This window comes from Salminus brasiliensis, chromosome 17, assembly GCF_030463535.1.
Source record: "Salminus brasiliensis chromosome 17, fSalBra1.hap2, whole genome shotgun sequence".
NCBI classification, from domain to species: Eukaryota; Metazoa; Chordata; class Actinopteri; order Characiformes; family Bryconidae; genus Salminus; species Salminus brasiliensis.
Window position 1 is genome coordinate 23,499,236 of NC_132894.1, and position 21,993 is coordinate 23,521,228.

Consider the following 21,993-nt stretch of genomic DNA (forward strand, 5'->3'; position numbering starts at 1 on the left):
ATTTTTGACAAAAAAGGGTTTAGAGCTGTGCATGTGTTGTGTTCTAATAAAGCATTTTGTATGTTGGTTAACCATTCGTAAACATTCGTTTAACTTCCAGAACAAATTCTGGGTTCTCTGTTGCAATGTCTTGATTAGAAACTAATTCAGGTTCATTGTTGTTTTCTGTATTAGAAAACTCTTCAATTTCTTATTCCTTTTGGGAAACTAAAAATAATTACAACAAACAAAAATTAGAATAAATACTGTTATATGCGTGTGTGTGTGTGTGTGCGTGTGTCACGTCCGCCGCGCCCGCCCCAGAGGCGGTCCCGCAGGCTCTCATGAGGACTCTTATGTTGACATTCACGTTCATGTCATGCTTCACGCCGGATACGTATTCTGGCGATCCTGAGCTTTGCGAGGGGTTCTTGTTTAGGTGCTCAGTTTATTTAAGTAGTCAAGCAGCCGGCACTGACAAGGTGAAAATTTCGTGTAAATTTCTCCTTTCTTGTATCCCGTCTCGCTGGCGAGGCTCTGGATTGGGCCACTGCCACTTTGGAGGAGCTTAGCATGAAGCCCTTTTCAGAGTACCTGAAGCACTTCAAGGCGGTGTTTCAGCGTCCCCGAGGGGCGCTCACTAAGGGCGACCTGCTGCTGCAGCTGGAGCAGGGCAGCAGGTCAACAGCTCACTATGCGCTGGAGTTCCGCACCTTAGCCGTGCATAGTGGGTGGAGTCACGCCGCACTGGTCGCCTGGTTCCGCAACGGGCTGACCCCCTGTTTGCAGCAAGAGTTGGCGTCGCTTGAGCTGGATGAGCTCGCCATCAGGCTCGACCAGCTCTCAGGTCGCCTTACCCCCACCAGGCCCCGGGGTGCTGGGGGGCCTGTAGCTGGTGGAGAAGGGCCGACCAGAGCTGTAACTCCTAGCCATGTCACGTTTCCAAGCCATGCCATGTTTCCAAGCCATGCCCCGTATCCTAGCCATGCCACGTTTCAGAGCCATTTCATCCAGCCTGCAGCCACCTCCGTTATGGGACCACTGGACAGCGAACCGATGGAGGTGGGTGTGTGCCACCTCACATCAACATCCACGCATGAGGGTCAACGCCCCCTGGTCTACGCCCATGGTCCCTACCCCGGTGGCTGCGCCCCATGCCTCAGCTCCAGTCACGGCGGTGCCCGCGGCCCTGGCTCCAGTCACAGCGGCACCCAGCACCTGGGCTCCAGTCACGGCGGCCCCGCCCACCTCTGTTCCAGTCACGACGGCCCCGCCTGCCTCTGTTCCTGTCCCGACGGCCCCGCTGCCCCTGTATCAAGGTCTGGTCAGGCACTAGTGCCTGCGACTGCCCCAAGGCGACTTGCCCCCAGGTAGGTTGCAGTGGACTCAAGCCGCGGACTTCTAGACTCTTGGTTGTCTAAGTTGTTTTCGTCCTTGTTTGGTTGTGTTTTCATGGTCAAGTTCATGTTAACTTCATGGTCCGGGAGGGGTATGGTCTCGGGGTGCGCTCCTGGGTACCGGCTGATCATGGTGTTGGCCCCGCACGGAGGTGGGGACTTCACGGGCGTAGCCCGAGTAGGCCGGTCCCCGTGGTCGCCCCCGGGAGGGCCGCCCCCCCACTGGTGCTGCGCCCTCGCGTCTTCGACGGTCACGTCCCGGCATACCCGGCCGGCGGGGTTCCTCTGTGGCTGTTCATGCTCCACAGGTTGCTGGCCGCAGCCCACAGGCTCTCATGAGGACTCATGAGTTGTTATGTTGACATTCACGTTCATGTCATGCTCCACAGACTCTTATGTTGAAGTTCACGTTTATGTCATGTTTCATGGTTTGGTTGTTGTCACATGTTTGTTATCTATGTTCATTGTTCTGTTAATATGTTTCACCTGAGGCTGTGGTATTTAAGGGGCTAGCACAAGCTGCCCAGGGCTGAGAATTGAAGGTATTCATGGCAATGATTGAACGTTCTGAACATAGTCAAGGTGAATGTATTCATGATGCGGTTTGCATAGACAAAGCTGAACTAACCCAGGGCGTCAAAGTCGAGTTCACAGACCTATAGTCCACAAGGTCGTCAGAGAGGCTCCAGAGAGTCGGTTTTGCCTTGCCTTTTGGATTCTGCAGTTGATCTCTCAGCTCTCAATTCCCGTAGGTTCCCTAGTGCCAGACTAGCGCAGCTTTGGTTTGCTTGTAGGTATTGGTTAGCGTTTCTCTCCCTACTCATTCCCGGCATGCTAGCCTAGCTCCCAGATACTCGCTAGCCTCAGGTGTGCGTCTTTTCTATGCCCCAGTTTCTTTGTCACAGTTGTATTTCGGTTTATCCTTTGTCCCTGTAACATTGCTGCTTTTTCTTGTGTTTACCCCTGTTTTATTTGTTTAATAAGACACTCTCGCATCGAGCCATCCCATGCGAGTGTTCACCCTCATTGTCAGACCTAGCCAGTCATGACAGTGTGGATGGATAGGTTGATCAGATCATTCATTCTGCATCCATTTCCTATTTAATGAAAACATTTCAGTTAGAACGTGAAACATGTAATTACTAATACATTTATATTCATTACCTTAATTTTACCTTAACTATAATATTATATATCCTAAATCACTAACTGGATGATGAAAGTTGGTATCACACTGTTTCCCATCAAAACCATATCATTTTCAACATTGTTCGATTCTTATCCTTTAAATAAAATAAAACAATATGTTTGTAAATATTAAAGCTGAAAGATGACTTTTTCCTATTCAAACATAAAGAAACACAAAGATTTAACAACTATTTGATTAAAAGTTACTATTGTAATCAATTCATATTACTACATGACAAAAACATTTCTCTCACCAAAATCCGTCTTGCTGTAGAAAGATGAAGATAGAAAGATTTCTGGGTCTCCAGGCCGCTGTACTCTGAATGACTGAATCTGTCTGCTTTATACCGGAAAAAAACCCAAACACCTTGGTCGCAGTCGCTGACTTATGACATCGCGGTGTAGCAGGGTTTGATTGTATGTGTGTGTGTGTCAGGATAAGAGATCTGTGACCTTCCTTTAATGACAGGATCATTGTCTCTGGAAAACACATTTACCCTCCAGGGGAACTATTCTACACATAATGTAAACCTTGTAAAGATGATTAAACTGTTCTTACAAGCATCCCTATATATAGATGTATTTTGTAGTAGAATCCTGTAGAAAATTTAGAACAGAACTGTGCGACTGACAGCAATGACCTAATATGAAAAAATGTATGAAAAGTAATTCAGATGAGTACGTCTAGGTTTACGGTGGTGCTTTTACGGCAGACCTTTCCTGTATTTTCAGCGAGAACTGCCTAAATTGTCCTTGTTTACAGTAAAATTCTGGGGTAAAAGAAGTATATTTAAACATGTGTTTTGTAAAGGAGAACTAAACAATGCTCCACACAACCTGTTCTCCTCTCTTCATTTTGACTCCAAAAGCTAAAAAATACGACAGTATACTTAATGATAATTGAAGGTTTTGAACAGAATGTAATCTAATTGTTCATATAGAACAAATTGTCTATTATTGTGAAGTATACACAAGGCTCGGATCTACCCCCTTATGGGGGAAGAGGAGCGGGCGATTGAGGAGTACATAACAGAAGCCCTAGCTAAGGGTTATTTACATTTACATTTACGGCATTTAGCTGAAGCTCTTATCCAGAGCGACTTACAAGGTTACTCGCATTACAGAGGTGGGCCAATGTAGTGTTAGAGGTCTTGCCCAAGGACTCTTACTGGTGTAACGCAGCATAGCCACCCAGACCAGGAATTGAACCTCTGGGTTCTTTTTTATTCAAAAGAAGGGAGGGGGCTACATCCTTGTATTGACTATTGTGCGCTAAAGGCGATTACCAAACACTACCCGTGCCCCATGCCCTTAAACTGTTATGCGGCGCTTCGCTGTTCACGAAACTGGATCTGAGGAGCGTGTACAACCTGGTGCGCATCAGGAAGGGGGACGAGTGGAAGACGGCTTTTCTGACCACTAGGGGGCAGTATAGGGTCATGCCGTATGGGTTGGCCCCCTCCGTCTTCTAGGCCTTCATTAATGACGTCCTCAAAGACTACCTCGGACGCTTTGTGGTGGCCTTTTTGGATGACATCTTGGTCTACTCCCCTGACCTGCCCACGCATATCCACCAGGTCCGTCTAGTCTTGGCAATGCTTAGGGCCCACCAGCTCTTCGCTAAATTCAATGAAATGTGAATTCCACGTGTCTGAGATCCCATTCTTGGGATACATCATCAGTGAGCAGGGGGTTCAGATTGGCCTTCTCCTGTCTCTGTAAAGGAGGTCCAGCGGTTTCTAGGGTTCGCAAACTTTTATAGATGGTTCATTTGAGATTTTAGCAGTTTGGCTGTTAAAGAATCGCAGGTTGTTGATGATGATGAGCTGAAGGATGAGGAGATTGGTCGACTTGAAAAAGAAGGAGAAGAAAAAGAAAACTTTTGAAACTGGACGAACGGGGAACCAAGAAGTGATTGAAAATGACAGAAATGTCAAAGCTTTTGGAAACGATCTGCACACGTGCTCTCAAAGATATTAATAGAGAGTGGAATGGGCAACAGTGTGAGGGGGTGTAAAATGGACCATCCATCATAAAATCAACACACCAGCCTGGAAGGTGTGCCAGTTAATTTCCTAGATGTGTTCAAACGAAAGTGGTTCAGCGTTCTGGATGAATGCGAGACCATCCTTCGCAAAACCATGCTTCTGGAGTTTGGAGTTACCGACCAGCTGGATGGAATTGTAATGAGTATCCTGAAAAAGTTCAGCTGCAAGATAAGAACTGACGACAAGACGAGACGGCTGAAGAATCTTCGTCCGACTATATTTCCAAAAGTCCCTTTGAGGCCTTGATTCATTATTTTCACACTGAGGAGTTTAGAATTCCTGTATAGAATTCTAATGAAAGCCTGATGTTGGTGAAAAATAAAAAATACTGCTGCTACTGTTACCGCTTTGTTTTTCTGCAGGCTGTCATTTCATTGATTAAACATGTTCCTCAAATCGTTTTCATGTATTCATGTTATACACACACATATATATATCTCCTAGAAGTCTCATGAACGTGAGGCCAACATAACGCTTGGCGTCGCAAGAGTAATTCTCGGCCCAGACCTAGGCGTTTGCTCCCCTTTTGTACCCCAGCTCTCAGGTGACCCAAATCAGAACATGATAACAGGAATCGGGTGTCAACGTAAAAGTCCTTGAACATGAAGCCTGTGGTCCGCGGCTCGGGACCGCCCTTGGGGTGGGTGTGGCGACGCGGACCTGACAGTACCCCCCGCCAAGGCGCCCGGGTGGGTCCCCCAGTAACCGCCGGCCAGTAACCTGCGGAGCATGAACCACCATGAAAGTACCACGCCAGCCAGGCGTGCCGGGAGTGACAGCCAAAGACGCGAGGGCACAGCACCAGTGGAGAGGCGGCCATCCTCCGGGATGGCCGCCTCTCCACTGGTGCTGTGCCCTCGCGTCTTTGCTTGTCACTCCCGGTACGCCTGGCTGGCGTGGTACTTTCATGGTGGTTCATGCCCAGGGACCAGCCTACTCGGGCTACGCCCGTGAAGAACCAGCCGTCGTGCGGAGTCAACACCCTGATCGGCCTGTACCCAGGAGCGCACCTCGGGACGACACCCCTTTCAGACCATGAAGCGCTGTGCCCGGCCCCCACGCCCGGCCCCCACGCCCATGGGAACCCAGCCACCACCTGACCGCGTGGACGGGGGTCCCATCAAAACCCCGGCTATAAACTATGCATCCCGCCGACTCTGCTGTATGACAGAAAAGTCATCGTCTTAACTGGCGTGAAACTCACTTATGCCTCCGCACTGATGAATTCAAACGCCAAGTATCAGCTGGAACATTTGACCGTTAAACTGATCGGTGCACACGCTGGTAACTGCGGATCCAGTCAAGATCATTTGTTTTGGGGACAAGTGTCTAAATTTATAGATTCGGCCTTTAGCGGGTCTTACACTCGCAATCCTTTTCATTTTCCTCACTTTGACGTAGAATCTTAAATTTGACGGTGGATGGCGTTTCCTACCCCTGCTACGCCTTTCAGTCCCGTTTTTAACCGCCAAAGATGTCTCGATGGAACTAAAATATTCCCTCGGGAGTAAGTAAAAAAGTAAAATAAGTTAAAAATAAATAAATAAATAAATACATATATAACATGGATTCTTTTTTTAAATATGCTAAATACCATACGTAATAATACGTTGTATTAATAATACAAAACATGCCGTATAAGATTAATCAATGTAGTTAAACACATTTATGTCAAAAACATGATACATATTTTTGTCTACATCTATATATATATATATATATATATATATATATATATATATATATATATATATATATATATATATGTGTGTGTGTGTGTGTGTGTGTGCGTGTGTGTGTGTGTATAACATGAAATACATGAAAACAATTTAAGGAACATGTTTAATAAACGAAATGACAGCATGCAAAAAAACAAAGCGGTAACAGTAGCAGCAGCATGTTTTATTTTTCCCCAACATCAGGCTTTCATTAGAACTCTATACAGGGATGCAGTTGCCTCTTCACACTGATCACTAAACTCCTCAAATCAAGGCCTCAAAGGGATTTTTGGAAATATAGTCAGACGAAGATTCTTCAGCCGTCTTGCAGCTGATCGTAAAACGTTTTCAGGATACTCATTACAAATCCATCCTGCTGGTCGATAACTCCAAACTCCAGAAGCAGGGTTTTGCGAAGGATGGTCTCGCATTTGTCCAGAACGCTGAACCACTTCTAGGAAACGAACTGGCACACCTTCCAGACAGTTGTGTTGATTTTGTGATGGATGGTCAATTTTACACCCCTCACACTGATGCTCGTTCCATTCTCTGATCATATCCTTGAGAGCTTGTGCGCAGATCGTTTCCAAAAGCTTTGACATTTCTGTCAAATTTCATCATTTCTTGGTTCAACCGTTTCACTGTCAAGACACGTTTCAAAAACGTTTTTCTTCTCCTTCTTCACATCTCCTCATCCTTCACTTCATCATCACCAACAACCCGTGACATCCACAATTTTTGCATCCTCAGATCCGTCGCTCACCACAGTTTCATCATCATCATCGCACCCGGAGGATGTCAGGTTTGTCATGTTTACGTATATCCCATCGTCTTTGGAACTTTCCTTGTCCGTAAAAGGTGAACCGACCCGACTTTCAATGCCGTTTTGCTTCTCACTTAGCAAAGGTGAGGACAACCTCACCCATTTGTTGTTTTCAAATTCATCGTCATCCAGATCGTTTTGACTGGTCAGCAGCACTCTTGTCCCAGGTCTGTCACAGTCGATGCAGATGCACTTGTCGCTCGTTGGTTACAGAGAAAGAAAATTGTTGAAATGATCGTACATGATTACTGTGATTTGAATCGTCAAACATAAGGCATCTCTTTCACATGAACTATGGAAGCTGATTAAGGTAAGACAAACAAACAAAAAAAAACGTTTTACTTACCGGTCAAAATGTGACGGGTCATTTCATAGATGTCTAAAAGTTCAGATTCCAGCAGCGAACCTTCAATGATCTTCTCGGTCTCATTTTCGAGTGGAGCGAAAAAGTAAATCCATTGCTCGTCATCATTTTCACACAAGCTTTCTTGACGTACGACCTCAGCCGTTCACACCCCCAGCTGAACTCTTTAGGCCTTGTTGTGGTCCGTATAGCCTTCAGATGATCAGAGTTATGCGTCCTTATTGAAAGGCGGATCTCACCTTAACGCTTATCAGACCTTACCTTTCCTTACAGACACAGAGAAGCCCGAAGCGTGAACGGTGGGTCTCGTGTTTCGTGTCTGAACCAGCATAGAATGGATTTTATTGGTCAGGTTACAGTTCTTTTCCTTCTCAGAAAAGGTGTACTTTTGAATTATGTGTATTCTTCAGAGGTTTCACCGGCGAAGCGATATTTTCAGACACGATTTCCTCTCTGATAACGGACGGCCAGTATTCCGGAGGAATGTTGCAGACCTTGAAAATATTTTGATTTTGCAACATATTTGACCGTAGGTGCGAGATCATCTATGCCCATTTGCTCCCGCAACTTTTTAGGACAGTTTTTTCCTAACGCATTCTTTGTACATTTCCTTGGTGAAAGTAGTCCGATCGATTCAAGATTCTCCTTGGAAAGTTGGCTGGAATCCATACTGAGTTTCCTCAAAGCGTGTGTGTGGGTTTGGGGTAGCGCTCTTTCGCTGGTGATGTGTGGAAGACCTTTAGCCTATACAAACTAGCTGAGGTTATTCTTAAGTAAATAGCAAAGCACTTTTGTAAGTCGCTCTGGATAAGAGCGTCTGCTAAATGCCTTAATTGTAAATGTAAATGTATGGTCAGTTCTGTACTGCTTCTTTTTTTTCCCAACCCTAACGTCACCCCTGACCATTTAGGATTATGTTTTTATCACGTTTTACAGAAAGGGGCAGCTGTTTGATGGAAACACGTGCCTTACTTTTCTCAAACCAAAACGTCAAACCAAAAAAATTTACGACTTCTCTCTGACTAAGGGTCTTTGGTGCAGCTGTCGCACGCGCGCACACACAGGAAAACTGTGGGAAAATTTCATAACAAATTCCCAAGCTCCTACAGTGGGGACAATTTACGTGTGGCAGAGAACAACAGCTGGTTTATGGAAATCTATACCATATTTTGTTTCTTGCAAACGTCAAAGCATCGAAAGTTACAAGCTTGTTTTTGACTATGCTGTGGGTCTTCAGCACATGAGAAAACAAAAAGCTAACGTAGGATAGGAATCCGCCGTAAGTTGCTTCGGGAACTCCTATGTATATGTATATGTATAATATATGTTGTCTGTATATTCCTTAAAAATGTTAATTTTGGGGGGGATTAATTCAGAATTATCTTACATTAGTGACATCACATTCCCAGGTGACGTCATGTGGGAATTTCCCACGGTCGTAAATCTTTTTGGCATAAAGTGGTACTTATTACTACTCAAGCAGATTGCTGCACTCTATTTTACACCTTGTTTTGTACACCCCTTGTTTTATATGTTCAAATAAACACCTTGCTTAGTTCCATCTCTGCAAGTGTTCATCCCGTTTTGTCTGGCCATACACACCATGACAATATGAACCCGAAAAAAGAGCCATCTGATAATCGCCAGACTTGATCTTTGCATGTTGAAGTAGTTCTTAACACTGCTGAAACAAGCTTTTTTTGGTGCTTCAGGATCGCTGCCTGATGCTCGATACCATTGAAGATTCTCAACATTGCACGCGTCTATAGAACCTCCCATATAGTCTAATGTGTAGGATTTCGTGTTTTCATCCTGATGGTCTGTGTTCGACTTCTGGTATGGGAAGCAATGATTTTCCATTGAGTCAGAGACGTTCGCCATTGCCATTGTTAGGTTTTCTCTCATTCATTGACTCAAGGGTGTGACTAGGATGAGATGGTTTGTCCAAGTCACATGTTTGGTTAATACTTTTAGTGCGAGATTTAGTTATGACTGAACATGGCACATCATTAACAGACCTGTTGAACTTGAATAATAACCGGAGTTAGGGATAATTACCAACATACCTTTGAAACAGGGTCATTTTTAAACAGGGCGATCAGGGGGGGTGCTTGATCATTAAAAGACCTGTTGAAATGTAATAATGACTGGAGTTAAGGGATATTTACAGTAATTTACAGATGTTACTCATATTTCAGGATGAGCGCTATCAAAAGGGGCATGGCTGATTAATCATTTAGAAACCTGACGAAATTAAATAATTACCGGACTTAAGGATAATTATTAACAGATGTTACCCCATATTCCTGTATGAAAGACATCATACAGATCAGGGTTGATTGATCATTAGCAAACCTGTCAAAACTAACTATGTGGGCAGTGGTGGCTCAGCGGTTAGAGCGCCAGGCTATCGATAACAGGGTTGTAGGTTCGATACCCGGGCTCGGCAAGCTGCCACTGTTGGGCCCTTGAGCAAGGCCCTTTAAGGTGTAGAATAGAGAGAGTGAAAGGCCTTGCTTAACAGTGGCAGCTTGCCGAGCCTGGGTATCAAACCTACAACCCTGCCATCAATAGAAGGTAAGTGTGCGGTCCAGTCGAGACTAGGCTTCAAGGTGTTGGAACGCTCATGTCCCACTTGCTTTTGCTTTTGCAATCAAAATATGACTTATAAACAAACAAAAATAAAATACATAATACAAAATTGTAAATTAGCCAGTTTTTGTTTTTTCAACTGAGGCTGTTTTAGAAAAAAACATGGTGGTTAAGACTCCCGTGACTTCCATGAGTTAAAAAGACTTCATAACCACAAGCTAAATAGGAATAATACATTGATTATAATGGTAGTATAAATGTGGTGGTTTACCTGTGGTTGGTGTGTTGCAACAGGTAAAACCACTAGCTGCCAGTGAGCTATTACACCATGTGGGAGACCAGGGTGCACTTCTCAGTCTGGGTGACCATATGCTGTGCTACACCAATAAGAGTCCCTGGGCAAGACTCCTTACACTACATTGGCCCACCTCTGTAATACGAGTAACCTTGTAAGTCGCTTTGGATAAGAGCGTCTGCTAAATGTAAATGTAAACGATATAAGATAATAATAATATAATAATAATGCAATAATAATTTGCATTGCTTGTTTGTTATAGTTTAGGGCATTTTTACTACACTGTTACAATGCTGAAATTAACTTCAAAGTGGAACGAGATTGGACCGTGAAGATGCCTGGCTGTCCTCCCATACCTTGAGAGTCCTGGTGCTTAAAGCAGATGCTATATTGCTAAGTAACAGCAGATTGGCAGGCATTCTTGCTTCTGTAGCATAAGGGCAAGAGAAAGGGCTTGGGTGACTTGTGGAACCAGATGGGGTCAGTTGGGTCAAAACCTTGGGCAACCCCTTATGCAAGTAACTACTGAATGTATCTTGGCGAACACTGCTGAGCGGGTTAGGGTGAAGCCCAGCAATAATAAAGGAGCTCAGAGCAGATAGGCAGAAACTAAGGTTTTGCTTTGTGCTTCTCTCAATAAACCTTTTGTTACTCACTTTGATACTAACTCAGAGACTCAGTGCTTATTCTGTCACGAGTTTTCCACCACACTGCTCAACCATACCATCACATATGATATGGTATGGGCTTGTTCAAGTTATACACTAAGCAATTTTCACAGATGACTGATGAGGCCTTGATCGATGTGAAAGGTTACCAGAATGCCATACTCCCGACTGTAGTTCAAAGAGTCACTGTCATAGAGTGCTGCAAAACATTTGACATAATTACTTGATGCAACATTAATCCAGTTGATGGGCTGTAGACTTTACAAAAAAAACACCATTGTTAAAAGTCAGTCTGTGATATTCTTGCCAATATGCTTTTTCCACAGGTAAAGGCTTTTTCATACACCAGTAAGGTCACCTTTGACCTCTAGCTTTCCATCTCATGACCTCTAATAGGAATGTGTCCTTTTAAGGGACCTTAAGCTTAAGTACAAATGTAGATGAGGTAAACATTGTGAGGCAGAGCTTAACAGCTGTGGTTAAGTCAAAGAGACAGTACTGGTTACTGCGAAGTGATGGAAATGATTGTTTTCTTTTAAAGATTCAGTAAGTACTGGTTTTGCCACAAGTGTAGGGTATTTGGCCTTGAAGTCTTGAGATCTCTTTCTTCTATAACATAAGCTTTTAACAGATTGTTCACTTGATTCTCTATTTCTGCTCTCTGTTCTGGTGTTACTCATAGGCTCTCTGCTTAATTGGAGTAGCATCGCCAGTGTGTATGCGGTGATTGATCATGCCTGTGCAACCTCTGTCTTCTGAGTGCATAGTAAACACAGTGACGTACTTAGCAAGCGCAAATTTTAAAAACTGAGTTTAATGTGAGAGGTTTGCTTCATCAATGGGTGGATCTACCCAGGTGGCATAGGGTGGCAGATCCACTCTAAAAGAAAGCCTTGCCACCCCAGAAAGAAACATAATGGCCATAAATTTGACATTTACGAGCATGAATCCCAAATTTCCGACTGCAGTGAAAAGTCCCTGATTTGCTGTGGTAGGTTAGTCTTGTATTTTGTATCTTTCTTCTGTAAATCTGTAAGTAAGGATGTATTAAATGTCATCTAAAGGTTTTAAATGTTGGATTTAAATTCCATGTGGTCACTTATTCCTGATATTAACTGTGGCATGAAACCTCAAATTAGTTTTCAACTGTGCCCCTTTGTAATGTGTTCATACTATTGCTAATTAAACTGTGATTAAATTCAGTACATGTTGTATCTGCCATATGTTGCCACACCACAAATATTTTTCTAAATCCATCCCTGATAACTTACAATTATAAATTAGACAATTACAATTACTGTTCTAGATCTGTACGTGGTCACTGTCAGGTCCGCGTCGCCGCGCCCACCCCGAGGGCGGTCCCGAGCCGCGGACCACAGGCTTCATGTTCAAGGACTTTTATGTTGACACCCGGTTACAGACTGCACCATGTTTGTTCATCTGTGCTTTCCCATTATTAGTTCTGATTTGGGTCACCTGAGAGCTGGGGTACAAAAGGGGAGCAAACGCTAAGGTCTGGGCCGAGAATTACTCTTGCGACGCCAAGCGTTATGTTGGCCTCTAAAGCCACGGCGGCAGCCCAGCCCGCCTCTGTTCACGGTTCAACCACCATCAGCCCCCGGGTAGGCCGCAACGGCCTCGGACTTTACGTTAAGTTGGTTTTGGTTCTCGTCTGGTTTTTTGTATTTTGATCACGTTCTTGTTCATTGTTTGCACCTCGGTCATGTCTTGTTTTTTTTCTTGGTTTCTAGATCAGCCTGTGATTCCCGGGCCCCGGGACGAGGCCACCCTGGCTGACTGTCCACCGGAGCCTGCGGAGGCGAGGGACCCCCATCCATGCGGTCAGGTGGTGGGGCGTGGGGGCCGGGCGCAGCGCTTCATGGTCTGGGAGGGGTGTGGTCCCGAGGTGCGCTCCTGGGTACCGGCCAATCAGGGTGTTGGCCCCGCACGACGGCGGGTTCTTCACGGGCATAGCCCGAGTAGGCCGGTCCATGGGCTCCGTGGTCGCCCCCGGGATGGCCGCCTCTCCACTGGTGCTGTGCCCTCACGTCTTTGGCTGTCATTCCCGGCACGCCTGGCTGGCGTTGTACTTTCATGGTGATTCATGCTCCGCAGGTTACTGGCCGGCGACCAGGGTGTCCCCTTTGGGGGACCCACCCAGGCGCCTTGGGGGGGGGGTACTGTCAGGTCCGCGTCACCGCGCCCACCCCGAGGGCGGTCCCGAGCCGCGGACCACAGGCTTTATGTTCAAGGACCTTTATGTTGACACCCGGTTACAGACTGCCCCATGTTTGTTCATCTGTGCTTTCCCATTATTAGTTCTGATTTTGGTCACCTGAGAGCTGGGGTACAAAAGGGGAGCAAATGCTAAGGTCTGGGCCGAGAATTACTCTTGCGACGCCAAGCGTTATGTTGGCCTCACGTTCATGAGACTTCTAGGAGAGTCTACGGGTTTCGGTAGCGTATGCTCTATCGGAGCTGTTTCACGTTCAGAAAGAGTTCGCTGTCTGGTTCACTGGTTGGTCGCCAGTGAGATTTGGCGTCCGGTTCTTTTGCACTCTAGTCACGTAGGTTTATCAGCGCCTGACGAGCGCGGTTTGGGTTTGTCACGTCTGTCTTGTTTATCCCTCCCTGTTATTGCTGCACTCTTGTGTTTTCCCCTTGTTCATTTGAATAAAACGTTATCATGCATCGCACCGTCCCTGCGAGTGTTCAACCGTCCATGTCTAGCTTAGCCAGCATGACAGTCATTTATTAATCTCATTTTTCCTAGCATTTGTTATCTTTTAATCTTGTTCCTTTTTTTCTCTAAGTTTGCCGCTTTGTCTCCCCCCTCCCAGGGTCACCGTCTTATTTTGTATATACAGTATAAATGAGGAGAATGAATGGTCTGAGTAAACAATAAAAGTGTTGTCCAGTAACTTGTTTAAGTGCCATGATCCATTTATTTCCAGTGTATTTATGCTCACCTTAGTACAGCTCAGCCCATAGATCTTTATCATGAGTTTTTCTTGGGTATAGTTTCTTCTTGTACAAATGTTGCCTGCAAAGCTGCCTCTCTTACGCAGTCAAAAATGTTGGTTTCCCTCTCACACATCTGTCAGCAGAATACTTTTTGTTATCTGGGTACTGTTTCTGAGAGTAGGTGAGGTTTTCTAATCAGTGCTGTTTTGTGCTGTACTAAATAAATGTACATTAATGTACACTTAAACTGAGTAAAATTATTTCTATATGGAGACATATAGATTGAAAAACAGAACAGTTAAAAAGCTTGGCAGGGGCTTGACCAGAGCTTGGACAGCAGACACGGAGCTGATCTGCAGCTGGTCCCAGAGGAGTTTAGCAGTAGGCGGATCTGGCCCAGGAACGGATTTGTTGGCCGAGTATAACTGTATCCATGCCGATTGTGGCCCGTTGTGCATCTGTACACCGGCCCAGATATTACGAGAGATCCTGCCTGGGCAGAATACTTGTTGTTATGTGTATAATATCACAATATTGGTCTATACAGTTCAATGCTAATTTAAAGTGTAATATACACATAGCCACACATTTCTGAGAGTAGGTGATGTTTTCACCTCACAGTACTGTTTTTTGAGGTTTAACTCTAATGTAAGAGTTTCATCCATGTCAGAAAATTCTTGTCACAATGACAGAGGCACCGAAACAATAATTATAGGAAGGACACAAATGCACCAGCTTGGTCAGACATTCAGTAAAACATGATATTAGTTTTCTTGCTTAAAAATAATGTTTTAAAAGTAGAAAACACATTTCAGTTTGACACAAATTGACACAAATTCAATTAGCTGATGAAATGCAAGTGTTTGCAAGTGTGGACCACGAACTGAAAGAAAGAACAGAAGGGAGGACTCTGGGAATAGTTTTGGCTTGGAGTCCAGGTCAGCTTTCCTGTCGTCTGTGCATTGACGTGGTGAGTGATGGAACTTTATATCAGGGGATGGGGTTGAGGTGGGAGTTTGGGGAATGGTCATTCTCCAAAAATAAAGTTATGTCATCACAACTAATTACTCCACTATCTTTTTTTTATTCCCTTTTAAAAAAAAAAAATTGTCTGGCCCCTGAGGACACACAGTACGCAGTTTAAACTGCAGGCACTTCGCAGAGCAAAACAGGGGCTCTCTAGACTGAAGACTGAACCCGACCTGACGCGTTGGCAGGCTGACACTCTACTAAGTGACTAAACCTGCTTTATGACTTGAATGAAAGAGTTTATGTCTTTATGAGTTTAATTAACGTCGCCAAATGCAGAAAAACGTTTGCAAAGTCACAGAAGAACCACAAATTGTTTTAAACATAAACAAAAAAATGTCAGTTTCTGAGAGTATGTGAAGATTCTACCTCAGACTTAAATAGTTAAAAATAATGTTAGAATTTATTCCACAACACCAAGGTCAGAAAAGATTATAATAATAATAATAATAATAATAATAAAATAAAAGGGGCAATAAACAATGTTTCTGACAAAATCATTTCACAATATGGCTTTTTGACATTAAAATTTAAAGTGAGAGTTTAATGTGCATTCAAAACGTCACATGTGTAATGTGTTTTCAAAGTCACAGAAGCACCAAACAACAAAAACAAAATGGTATCAAGCAGTGTTTACAAGAAGAACAACACAAATAAGAGTTTTTAAATTTCCAAGTGGCATCATTGCCTTTGTCCAAAAATGTTAATAAGAGAGTTTGTTCTGCATTCAAATCCGCTTTTAATGTTACCAAACTGTGTTTCCGAAAAAAAAAAAATACAAATGATACTTTGCTGAGAGTATGTGAAGATTCCTGCTCAGAATACTGCTTTGAGCCATTTAATCTTATGTGAAAGTTCATACCAGCTTTTTTCACGACCACATGGGCAGAAAACAATGTGACAAAAATGATCCTTTTCTGAGAGCAATTAAATTGAATAAACGTGTTTACACAAAATTATCCATTTCTGGGTGTTATTGAAGATTCCTGCTCAGAATAATGCTTTGTATCATCAAACAGTGTTTCCAACAAAAGTAATACAAATCATTCTTTACCGAATGTATGTGAAGATTCCTGCTAAAAATACTGCTTTAAGCCATTTAAACTTTAATGAGAGAGTTCATTCCACATTCAAACGCGCTTTTAAAGTCAATGGACCACCAAAAAGTCTTTCCAATAAAAACTATACAAAATTATCCATTTCTGGGTGTTTGTGAAGATTCCTGCTCAGAATACTACTAAATCTAATGTGAGAGTTCATTCAAAGTCACCAAGTGCTGAAAAGCTTGGTTTTTTTTAAATTCACAGGAACATCAAACAGTGTTTCCAACACAAATGACACAAATCATTCATTTCAGAGAGTATGAGAAGATTCCTGCAGTTTAAACTTTCATGTTAGCATTCACTCCGTGTTAAAAACGCATTTTTGAAGTCAACAGAAAAACAAAAAGTGTTTCCAATAAAAACTGCACAAATTATACATTTTTGACTGTTTATAAAGATTCCTGCTACTCCTTCCTGTACTTCTTTGAAGCCTTCAAATTTAATTTGAGAGTTCATTCCAAGTCACTAAGCGCTGAAAATCACAATCACAGGGGCATCAATCAGTGTTTTAAAAAAAAAAGACGGAGCATCAAACAGTATTTCCAGCAAAATATACACAAATCATTCTTTACTGAATGTATGTGAAGATTCCTGCTCAGAATACTGCTTTAAGCCGTTAAAACTTTAATGTGAGAGTTCATTCCATGTTCAAACGCGTTTTTAAAGTCAACGGAGTATCAAACAGTGTTTCCAAAACTATATATACAAATCATTCTTTACTGAAAGTATGTGAATATTTCTGCTCAGAAACTGCTTTAAGCAGTTTAAACTTTAAGGTGAGAGTTCATTCCGTGTTCAAAGGCGTTTTTAAAGTCAACAGAGCATCAAACAGTGTTTCCAACAAAATATATACAAATCATTCATTTTAGAGAGTATAAGAAGAATCCTGCTCAGACAAATGCTTTAAGCTGTTACAACTTTAATATTAGCCTTATGTCCATGTTCAAAAGCGTTTTTAAAGTCAACGGAGTATCAAACAGTGTTTCCAAAAAAATATATACAAATTATTCTTTACTGAATGTATGTGAAGATTTCTGCTCAGAATACTGCTTTAAGCAGTTTAAACTTTAATGTGAGAGTTAATTCCATGTTCAAACGCGTTTTTAAAGTCAACAGAGCACCAAAAAATGTTTCCAATAAAAACAACACAAATTATCCATATTTGACTGTTTGTGAAGATTCCTGCAGAGAATACTGCTTTGTAGCATTCAAATTAATTGGTGATTGGTCAGAATCTTCCAAACACGTCAATGAACACTGTTGGGCCCTTGAGCAAAGCCCTTTACCCTCTCTGCTCCCCGGGCGCTGGAGTTGGCTGCCCACCGCTCTGGGTGTGTGTGTGTACTCACTGCCCCTAACACGTGTATTCACTACCAGATGGGTTAAATGCGGAGGACACATTTCGCTGTACAGTGTACACAAATACGTGCACCTTTAAACCTTTAAAATCTAATGTGAGAGTTCATTCCAAGTCACCAAGCGCTGAAAAGCTTTTTTTTTAACAATCACAGGGGCATCAAACATTTTTTTCCAACAAAAGTGACACAAATCATTTATGTCAGAGAGTATGAGAAGATTCCTAGTTGGAAAACGGCTTTAAGCAGTTTAAACTTTAATGTTAGCGTTAATTCCGCATTTAAAAGCGTTTTTAAAGTCAACGGAGCATCAAACAGTGTTTCCAACAAAATATATACAAATCATTCTTTACTGAATGTATGTGAATATTTCTGCTCAGAATACTGCTTTAAGCAGTTTAAACTTTAATGTGAGAGTTCATTCCATGTTCAAACACTTTTTTAAAGTTAAGGGTGCATCAAACAGTGTTTCCAACAAAAATTATACAAATCATTCATTTCAGAAAGTTTAAGAAGATTTCTGCTTAGAAAACTGCTTTAAGCTGTTTAAACTTTACTGTTAGCGTTCATTCCATGTCAGCAGAGCATCAAACAGTGTTTCCAACAAAAATAATACAAATCATTCATTTCAGAAAGTTTAAGAAGATTCCTGCTCAGAAATCTGAATTAAGCAGTTTAAACTATAATGTGAGAGTTCATTCCGTGTTCAAAAGCGTTTATAAAGTCAACGGAGCATCAAACAGTGTTTCCAACAAAATATATACAAATCATTCATTTCAGAGAGTAAAAGAAGAATCCTCATCAGAAAACTGTTTTAAGCTGTTACAATATTAATATTAGCCTTAATTACGTGTTCAAAAGCGTTTTTAAAGTCAATGGAGCATCAAACAGTGTTTCCAACAAAATCTATACAAATCATTCTTTACTGAATGTATGTGAAGATTTCTGCTCAGAATACTGCTTTAAACAGTTTAAACTTTAATGTGAGAGTTCATTCCGTGTTCAAACGTGTTTTTAAAGTCAACATAGCACCAAAAAAGTGTTTCCAATAAAAACGACACAAATCATTCTTTACTGAATATATGTGAAGATTTCTGCTCAGAATACTGCTTTGTAGCGTTCAAATCTAATGTTAGAGTTCATTCCAAGTCACCAAGTGCTGAAAAGCTTTTTTTTTTTACAATCAAACATTTTTTCCAACAAAAGTGACACAAATCATTCATGTCAGAGAGTATGAGAAGATTCCTGCTCGGAAAACTGCTTTAAGAAGTTTAAACTTTAATATTGGCGTAAATTCCGCGTTCAAAAGCGTTTTTGAAGTCAAGGGTGCATCAAACAGTGTTTCCAACAAAAATAATACAAATCATTCATTTCAGAAAGTTTAAGAAGATTTTGGCTTAGAAAACTGCTTTAAGCAGTTTAAACTTTACAGTTAGCTTTCATTCGGTGTTCAAACACTTTTTAAAAGTCAACATAGCACCAAAAAGTGTTTCCAATAAAAACTGTAATGTTAGCGAAAATTCCGCGTTCAAAAGCGTTTTTGAAGTCAAAGGAGCATCAAACAGTGTTTCCAACAAAAATGACACTAATCATTCATTTCAGAGAGTATGAGAAGATTCCTGCACAAAATACTGCTTTAAGCAGTTTAAACTTTACTGTTAACGTTCATTCTGTGTTCAAAAGCATTTTTTTAAGTCAGCAGACCACCAAAAAGTGTTTCCAATAAAAACTACACAAATTATCAGTTTTTGACTGTTTGTGAAGATTCCTGTTCAGAATACAGCTTTTTAGCGTTTAAATCTAATGTGAGAGTTCATTCCAAGTCACCAAATTCTGAAAAGCTTTTTTTTTTACAATCACAGGGGCATGAAACAGTGTTTCCAACAAAAATGACACAACTCATTCATTTCAGAGAGTATAAGAAGAATCCTGATCAGAAAACTGTTTTAAACTGCTACAACTTTAATATTAGCCTTAATTCCGTGTTGAAAAGCGTTTTTAAAGTCAACGGAGCATCAAACAGTGTTTCCAACAACATATTTACAAATCATTCTTTACTGAATGTATGTGAATATTTCTGCTCAGAATACTGCTTTAAGCAGTTTAAACTTTAATGTGAGAGTTCATTCCGTGTTCAAACACGTTTTTAAAGTCAAGGGTGCATAAAACAGTGTTTCCAACAAAAATTATACAAATCATTCATTTCAGAAAGTTTAAGAAGATTTTGGCTTAGAAAACTGCTTTAAGCAGTTTAAACTTTACAGTTAGCTTTCATTCGGTGTTCAAACACTTTTTAAAAGTCAACATAGCACCAAAAAGTGTTTCCAATAAAAACTGTAATGTTAGCGAAAATTCCGCGTTCAAAAGCGTTTTTGAAGTCAAAGGAGCATCAAACAGTGTTTCCAACAAAAATGACACTAATCATTCATTTCAGAGAGTATAAGAAGATTCCTGCACAAAATACTGCTTTAAGCAGTTTAAACTTTACTGTTAACGTTCATTCTGTGTTCAAAAGCATTTTTTTAAGTCAGCAGACCACCAAAAAGTGTTTCCAATAAAAACTACACAAATTATCAGTTTTTGACTGTTTGTGAAGATTCCTGTTCAGAATACAGCTTTTTAGCGTTTAAATCTAATGTGAGAGTTCATTCCAAGTCACCAAATTCTGAAAAGCTTTTTTTTTTACAATCACAGGGGCATGAAACAGTGTTTCCAACAAAAATGACACAACTCATTCATTTCAGAGAGTATAAGAAGAATCCTGATCAGAAAACTGTTTTAAACTGCTACAACTTTAATATTAGCCTTAATTCCGTGTTGAAAAGCGTTTTTAAAGTCAACGGAGCATCAAACAGTGTTTCCAACAACATATTTACAAATCATTCTTTACTGAATGTATGTGAATATTTCTGCTCAGAATACTGCTTTAAGCAGTTTAAACTTTAATGTGAGAGTTCATTCCATGTTCAAACACGTTTTTAAAGTCAAGGGTGCATAAAACAGTGTTTCCAACAAAAATTATACAAATCATTCATTTCAGAAAGTTTAAGAAGATTTTGGCTTAGAAAACTGCTTTAAGCAGTTTAAACTTTACAGTTAGCTTTCATTCGGTGTTCAAACACTTTTTAAAAGTCAACATAGCACCAAAAAGTGTTTCCAATAAAAACTGTAATGTTAGCGAAAATTCCGCGTTCAAAAGCATTTTTGAAGTCAAAGGAGCATCAAACAGTGTTTCCAACAAAAATGACACTAATCATTCATTTCAGAGAGTATGAGAAGATTCCTGCACAAAATACTGCTTTAAGCAGTTTAAACTTTACTGTTAACGTTCATTCTGTGTTCAAAAGCATTTTTTTAAGTCAGCAGACCACCAAAAAGTGTTTCCAATAAAAACTACACAAATTATCAGTTTTTGACTGTTTGTGAAGATTCCTGTTCAGAATACAGCTTTTTAGCGTTTAAATCTAATGTGAGAGTTCATTCCAAGTCACCAAATTCTGAAAAGCTTTTTTTTTTACAATCACAGGGGCATGAAACAGTGTTTCCAACAAAAATGACACAACTCATTCATTTCAGAGAGTATAAGAAGAATCCTGATCAGAAAACTGTTTTAAACTGCTACAACTTTAATATTAGCCTTAATTCCGTGTTGAAAAGCGTTTTTAAAGTCAACGGAGCATCAAACAGTGTTTCCAACAACATATTTACAAATCATTCTTTACTGAATGTATGTGAATATTTCTGCTCAGAATACTGCTTTAAGCAGTTTAAACTTTAATGTGAGAGTTCATTCCGTGTTCAAACACGTTTTTAAAGTCAAGGGTGCATAAAACAGTGTTTCCAACAAAAATTATACAAATCATTCATTTCAGACAGTATAAGAAGATTCCTGCTCAGTAAACTGCATTAAGCAGTTTAAACTAAAATGTGAAAGTTCATTCCATGTTCAAAAGCGTTTATAAAGTCAACGTAGCATCAAACAGTGTTTCCAACAACATATATACAAATCATTCGTTTCAGAGAGTAAAAGAAGAATCCTGATCAGAAAACTGTTTTAAGCTGTTTTAAGCTGTTACGGCCTTAATTCCGTGTTGAAAAGCGTTTTTTAAAGTCAACGGAACATCAAACAGTGTTTCCAACAAAATATATACAAATCATTCATTTCAGAGAGTATAAGAAGAATCCTGCTTAGAAAACTGCTTTAAGCTGTTACAACTTTAATAGTAGCCTTATTTCTGCGTTCAAAAGCGTTTTTAAAAGCCAACGGAGCATCAAACAGTGTTTCCAACAAAAATGACACTAATCATTCATTTCAGAGAGTATGAGAAGATTCCTGCACAAAATACTGCTTTAAGCAGTTTAAACTTTACTGTTAACGTTCATTCTGTGTTCAAAAGCATTTTTTTAAGTCAGCAGACCACCAAAAAGTGTTTCCAATAAAAACTACACAAATTATCAGTTTTTGACTGT

The 21,993-nt window shown here is 41.1% G+C and overlaps 1 protein-coding gene across 2 annotated transcripts; it reads left to right on the forward strand.

Annotated features, from left to right (window-relative positions):
- Positions 1–388: 388 nt before the first annotated feature.
- On the forward strand, positions 389–13,957 carry LOC140538222 (uncharacterized). Of its 2 annotated transcripts, none has more exons than XM_072660676.1 (2): positions 389–1,349; positions 12,824–13,957. In XM_072660676.1, the coding sequence occupies exons 1-2, from the start codon at positions 553–555 to the stop codon at positions 12,867–12,869; spliced, it is 843 nt and encodes a 280-aa protein (XP_072516777.1). In that variant the 5' UTR covers positions 389–552; the 3' UTR covers positions 12,870–13,957. The 2 variants fall into 2 exon arrangements, with proteins under 2 accessions (XP_072516777.1, XP_072516776.1); XM_072660675.1 differs by lacking the exon at positions 12,824–13,957 and adding an exon at positions 12,533–12,604.
- The last annotated feature ends 8,036 nt before the right edge of the window (positions 13,958–21,993 follow it).

Bases quoted from the DNA above. Each gene is read 5' to 3' on its own strand.
- LOC140538222 (XM_072660675.1), top strand. From the start codon at position 553: ATGAAGCCCTTTTCAGAGTACCTGAAGCACTTCAAGGCGGTGTTTCAG. The intron at 1,350-12,532 runs GTAGGTTGCAGT...TCCCATTATTAG, and splicing joins CCAAGGCGACTTGCCCCCAG to TTCTGATTTGGGTCACCTGA.